The 6,769-nt window shown below is 38.1% G+C and overlaps 1 protein-coding gene across 2 annotated transcripts in view; it reads left to right on the top strand.

Annotated features, from left to right (window-relative positions):
* GOPC (golgi associated PDZ and coiled-coil motif containing) overlaps window positions 1-3,491 on the top strand; it is a 28,696-nt gene extending 25,205 nt beyond the window's left edge. For both annotated transcript variants that reach the window (XM_027454647.3, XM_027454649.3), the window contains one exon: window positions 72-3,491. In XM_027454647.3, coding sequence (XP_027310448.3) covers window positions 72-190 — 119 coding nt within the window. In that variant the 3' untranslated portion in view covers window positions 191-3,491. The remainder of the gene's footprint in view (window positions 1-71) is intronic.
* The last annotated feature ends 3,278 nt before the right edge of the window (window positions 3,492-6,769 follow it).

Raw genomic sequence — 6,769 nt, forward strand, 5'->3', positions numbered from 1 at the left:
AAATAAATTTTATTAATCTGTGATTCCTAAGACTGGTTCTCTTCCTTAAATGTATTTTTTTTAACTTGCAGTGTTTGATAAGAAACCAGGAATTGATGGACATGAAAATGGAGACCTGAGGAATTCAGTTGAAGCTCCGTTAGAAGACGCTGCACCCAAATTAAGCCGTTCTGCTGAGTCTTTATCCTAAAAAAGCAAACAAAAACCCACAACTGGACAGATCCCATCTTTGGGAACAATTGATAATCAATAGTGACTGTTCCAAGTTGCATATACAAGTGTAGGTTGTAAAAGGAAGATTAAAAGTCAAAGGGACCTGTATTACTGTTGCCTGGATAAAAGGCAGTTACCTCAGGGCTTCATTGTGAGCAATTCTAAATGTGGAAAACTGTCTTTTGCGTGACACACAATAGTTACTTAACACATGGCATGTTAAATGAATTTCCTTTTAATAATAAGTACCAAAGCATGGGATTTCTAAAAATGATAACCTCAATACCTTCAACTTTTAATCTCATTGATGTCCCCGAGGAAAGAGAGTAAGATGTGGCCGTCTTCATTTGAAACTGTTTTAAAGGGAGAACAATGTTCAGTCTGTTGTGAAACTTTGACTCCAGAAAGCGAGGGGGGGAATTGTACTGTTGCATACCTGAGTTTTCCACTTGGGATTTTTGAGCTGTAACTTTAAAAACAAACAAAAATTGTTTTCTGAGAACAGCAAAAACCAGATTTTACTTGAGCAAAGACCATCAAAACCATAATTGGACAGTGGAGTACTTGCTAATTGTGATCCTGCAGCCCATGATAATTTTATGGGTGAGATTTTTGGCATTATTGTTTTAATTAATTCACTGCCAAATGAAACTTGCTCTGAAAGTATTTAGACAGAGTATTACAGGGTTTTACAAGCAAAATTTGCTTAAAAAGCACTCACAGTTATGTTCCCTTTGGCGTTTTTTTCCCAAGCATCATAAATTTAGCATACATTCTTGAATGGATGTGGTTACTGCCCATGTGGAGTTGTCTGAGTTGGTCATTATTAGCTTGAATTTAGGAAATGCTCAGTGTTTTTAATAAGTACTGGACATATTCATTTCACATTACAATAATCTTTAAAGAAGTGAAAGTAAAGTGCACGGTGCTTTATAGGAGGTACTCAAAATCATACAGTGTCCGGCCCTATCTGTTAATTTTGGCAGTTGTATTAACCTGTAATTGTCTTATTGTTGAAACAAAACATTATTCCCTTTGTAAGAGTAGTGTATCTCAAAATAGCTTTTAATTGGTGTACATCTAAAGGTTTGTGGCATGGTTGCAGGTGGGAATGTTGAGCATGGCTTCTTGACCAGTTTCTCATACTCTTGTATCTGTAGATATACAAGAACTGAACTTGGAGATCTGTAAGTGCAACACTCTCCATATGCAAACTTTTGCATTGTGATCGCATCTATTGTTTCAGCCTGCAAAGGCAGCTTTCCTGTTAACTGCTCTTCAGGCTGTGGAACTGTAATGTGAAAAGAGTTTGTAATTTGAGAGTGGAGCTTATGTGAGAAGGCATCTTCGCAAGTGTTACTGTGTAGGATATACATATATAGCAAAAAAACTCAAAGGCCTTTAGAGTATTATCAATTAATTTTACATTCAAAATTGTGATGTAGAACACAGTTACTTGTTTCTCCTAGGAGCACTATATATATGTTTATAGAAAAATCATAAAAATGTATATACTTTATTCAAAGATTTTGCTATTTATAAATCCCCTAACTTCGCTATTTACAGGATCGTTAAGTGTGCGTGTATGCATGAGTTCCACTCAGTGGAATTACATTATTTGGTTCATTTTTTGTAATAGTCCCTGTCATATGGCATGGCGTTGAAGGCTTTTAGAATAGTCAAAGTTGTACAATTTTCAGCACACAGAAACTAGTATTTAAAAATAAATCCCTTTAAAGAAGAAACAGGTTCCCAGACATGTTTCTTTTCTTTAAAGCTTCAGAAATTTTAGGACATGTTGGCTACATATTAGCAGATAAATCCACTGCCATAACTTTGCATCCAGATTTCTGTTTCTCCCAGTCAGTAGGTGTGCTAAGTAAGTGCATCCCGCAGTAAGTAGAGTGAACTCTGAAACAGTCTGTGGCCTGGGACATTCTGTATCCTCTGTGGTAGAGAGGATAGCTCAAAGCCAAGTAGTGATCTTGTCTTTAGAGATCATAGCTGTATGAAATTCTGATGCGGTTGTAGGAAATGAAGCTGGTCCAACTAGTCTGATAACTTAAAAAGTAATTTGCCTGTACAGTTTCCATGTAGCTGAGGGAAAGATTAAATTTTTAATTTATTTGTTCTCACTTCCTGGCACGCCTCACTTTCCACTTTTGATCTGTTTAAGCCTGAAGTGGGAGAATGTTTCTGGAGTTACTGTCCTGACATTCCTTGTCCACCTGTTTCTTATGATGCTATGTGCTTTTCTTTATTGTCTGGAAGTTGCTGGACCCTTTCTCTGTTACCTTGTCTATTTTTGACCTGTATCTGAGATAACAGAAGGAACAATTGCCAAGGAAAATGACTAGGAGTAGACAAATCAGGTAGCAGTAAATTATCACTGTATTTCCTTGCCTGCAGTTTTTATAATCTTTGTTTAGAAAGCCCTGAATGGGAAGACTTTGCTCAGACACTACAGCATGGCTGTACTCCACACTTCCTACCAGCAGATTTAACATACTGATTTACTGTAGTCATACTGAGATGCTTTGAGATTAATATTTAAACTGAGAAAAGTTTTGCAAGTCGGGATTTCCAGATTCAATAGACAAATGTGTATTTCCCACTTTGTCAGAAACTGGAAGACTGCTTATTCCCAGAGGTTGAATGAATTAGACTCGGAAGAATTTCCGAGGCAAGTCAGTATTCAGACTTCATTTTTATTTTTTAAAGTGTAAAACGGTTTACTGGTGTATGTGTGTGTATATATATTTTTACTTCAAAAATAAAATAATATTCTAAAGAGAACGGTGCAATTTTTTAGTAGATAATTCCTTGCCTATTAAAAAGAAAACTTCGTTGAGACAAGTGTATTTTAAGCTAAAGGTAGACAGTGCTTCTTGGCGTCTGGGACCAATGTTAATTAAGAGCATGCAAGTTAAGGAAAGTGCTTAATGGCAATAAATTTTATTCTGATCAAAGACCATATGTAGTATTTCCTTTGTAAAAGTGTATTTGTGGCAAAGAAGGTGGTTTGTATCCATCTCAATATATGTTAATCAACAGTTATATTAAATGAAATACAAATATTGTATATGTCCAAACATCCATACATGATTACTCTCATTCCTTTAGGAGGTATAACGTTTTGCAATGTATGTATTATATCTGGCTAAACTGAAAATATTTTTATTAGCCTGTAAATATTCTTCTGCATTTCAGTGACTTCTGTACCTAATTCAGAATATTTCATTTTCTTCCGTTTTTATATATAAAATACAGATACCTAACCCTGTGTGTGATCTTTTTGTTAAGCACGTAATCCACACGCAGGCAAAAAGTTGACAAATGAGGAAAATAAAACTGCATAACATGAAGTTTGACACTAACCTAGTCTTGGCCAGCAACGGTTAATAACAAATTACATTTTAAGAGTGAGAGTTACAGGACATGTCTCAAGAACCTTTTATGTGAGAAGCATTTCCTGCTGAATGTTTTTCAGTAAAAAAAAAAAAAAAAAAAAATTTGCAGTGTTACTCTGGCTGTAAAATAATACCATAAATATTAGCCTGTGGCTAAAAGTTGCAAAGTCCCAAACCTGTCAAAGGACTAAGTCATTTTGGTAAAATTGTGGAAACTGCCTTTTTTTTTTTTTTTCTTTTAGTTTGCTCTGCATTAGGAGTAATAGACTTTTTTTTGACTGAAGTTACAAAACATTTGTTCTTAGTCCTGATATTAAAGCAGGATTAAAAAAATGTTTGTTTTTTTTTTTTTTAAATAATCTCTCGCCTATACTTAGTGGTCTTCCTGCCTTATAGAAGCAAGTTCATCCAGAGCTGGAGACCAAGCAGAGAACTCAAATAGAAAGATAATGCTATGGTAGTTGTGTTAAGAGTGTAATTATGGCAGTTCTTGCAGATTTATTGAGAACATCTAAATAGAGAGACCATAAGGGTAGAAAATGTCTCAGTAGACAAGTCTGAGTCATCTTGGATGAAAAGATTGGTAATGCACAACTGGTGAGAGCTAGAACTCTTAATATTTATTTTTTTTTAACTAATTTTTAAAGGGTTTAGGTGACAGACGGAAGGAACAGGGAAAGGAGAGAGAACTTGTTACACGTGGCTGAGGTGTAACCTTTGCAATAAAGCAAGAGGAGGATCTATGAACAAAGATGGAAACAGATGGAAAGAGGAGTAAAAATATTTGTATGCCAGCTGGGGTGAAGAAAGATTGTTCAAAATGTCTTGGTGACCCAGTGCCCAGCTGAATGACCTGGCTGCTGCCTGTGGCTATAATGAATAGGCCCTCTGCATTGATCTTTTTTTCAAGAGATCCATACGTGACAAAAGAGAAACACATCCTGACTCCTGTATTGAGTCAATACTCAATTCACTTTTTGCTGGGTAGAACCTGAGCCCAATGACTGCAAAATAAAATTACCTAAATTATTTCAAACTTGCCTTTTGTTCAAAAGGCAAAGGTCACAAGTGTGACTTGACACACAGTGTCTTGATTCGAGTGCAATCCAGGCACTAAGAAGGGGCAAACTTTTTACTGTCTTTGAAGGGAAAATGCTCAACTTTTTTTTTCTCATTTTTTCCCCCTTTGTTCTAATCAAGGCAGTTGTTCCTCCATACACTTAAGACTAGCCTTGCCTTGTTTGCTCGTGTACCCCTGGTGAAGTAATTTGATGTCTGCTCCTGATGCCCACACCAGTGCTGCATTGTTTATAACCATGGTTTTGAGGCCAGATGGATGATTAACGGCTAAGCAATGTTTTTCAATAGTTTTCCCTTTTGAATGGAAAACTTAATCACAGAATCATAATCACAGAACTTTGGAAGAGACCTCCAAGATCACCCAGTCCAACCTCTGACCTAACACTAACAAGTCCTTCACTAAACCATATCACTAAGCTAAACTTCTTTTAAAGATGTTTAATCTTTGTTGGCAGAAACCCATGAACTACAGCCTGATCCATCTCCCTAGTGTTTCCATTCACCAGTTGTGTAGCCATCAGCTCTCCGCTGACTGGTTTTCCACGGCTCAAACTCAAACAGGAGGGTGTAAAAAACAAAGCTAAACTACAGACATTCATAGATGTGATTATCCATAAGAAAATGCCAGAAATCAGGGAGGCTTGGGTGACACCCGGTAATTTTTCAGTTAAGTCTTCACATGGTTAACAAAACTCCTCTTGATTAAATCTCAAATTTCCCATCAAGTATCTCAATACTTGAAAGAGTAACAATTCTGTAAAATGGAATAAAGCAGAATGAGATAATTTTGTCTAATGATCTTTGGTATTGTCCAAGTGTGTGTTATCATTTTATTTTGGGAATGAAAGGATTAATGTTCAGGCTGCTGAACCAGAGCAGATAATTACCCTGTTCACTGGGCTTATGCTTCTGGAAACGTGTTTGCTCTGAATGCTTTTTCCTTCCAACAGAAATGGGTTGTCCCAGTTCAATCCCTCTTGGAACAACCTGTGGGGAGTGTGCTGCTGTTGGCCTTCCATTTGCTAAGGGCAGGTGATTATTTTTTTTCTGTGTTCGGGGTTTCATGCCTGGTTTAGCCTTGCGGTCAGAGGAGGTGCCAGTCTCCTGAAGTTTCTGATTCTGTGTGGGTCTGTTTCCAGGCTGGGTGAAAAGGGTGACATCTCTGGAATTAGTAAGTATGGACACAGAGGAGTTGCATCTTTCACTGCAGCATGTTTGCTGTGACAGCCTCACTGGAACAGGTTGCCCAGGGAACTCATGGAGTCTCCCTCCTCGGAGACCTTCAACAGCCACCTGGACGTACATAGTCCTGGGCATCCTGCTCTAGGTGGCCCTGCTTGTGCTGGGGCTTGGGCCAGACGGGCTCCAGAGGTCCCTGCTAACTTAAACCACTCTGTGATCTCCTGGGGAATGCTTCTGAGGAGTGTCTAGGCTGTGAAGCTGTATGTGATGAATTTGTTTGGTTCTTAAGTGGTGTCTTTCTTCAGAAAAGGATGTACTCGTTTTGTTACACTGACACCAGGAGCAAGTACTAAGATGGCTTGTGAGATGTTACACATCAGGCTCCTCATTAGATTTTTGTGTGCTCATTATGTTGGTTGTTTGTCTCTCTTTCATTTTGGTGATCTTAGTAGCTTCAACTCCCAGTTAAGCATTAGATGCTGGTTGCAAGGTGTTGCCTTGACTCTTGACACCTGTTTTGCAGTAGAAGGCCTGCAGCGCTGCTGTGGGTTGCCCCTGTTATGAGAGCAGAGCCTTTGGGCTACCTCTGCAAAGGCATCACCAATCTCCCCCCAGATTTCATTTATATTCTTCATGGTTGTTTATAACCCTTTATGAAGGGTTTCCTGATTGGAGTTACGGCTTAAATACTTCAATGCACCTCAGCTGCTGGGCATTGGCAACTTCAGGTTTGAAGCTGGTGACTGGGCTTTTTATAGAAGGATGCTGCTCTGGTAGATGGATGGGGATTTTTGTATAGTTGCTAAACGAGTGTTACTGGAGTTTCCTATTGATTTGATCTTTATTTTTGCCTGTTTTGCTTGACAGGTCAGGTGCTAACTCAC

The sequence above is a fragment of the Anas platyrhynchos genome, chromosome 3, assembly GCF_047663525.1.
Source record: "Anas platyrhynchos isolate ZD024472 breed Pekin duck chromosome 3, IASCAAS_PekinDuck_T2T, whole genome shotgun sequence".
Lineage (NCBI taxonomy): Eukaryota > Metazoa > Chordata > Aves > Anseriformes > Anatidae > Anas > Anas platyrhynchos.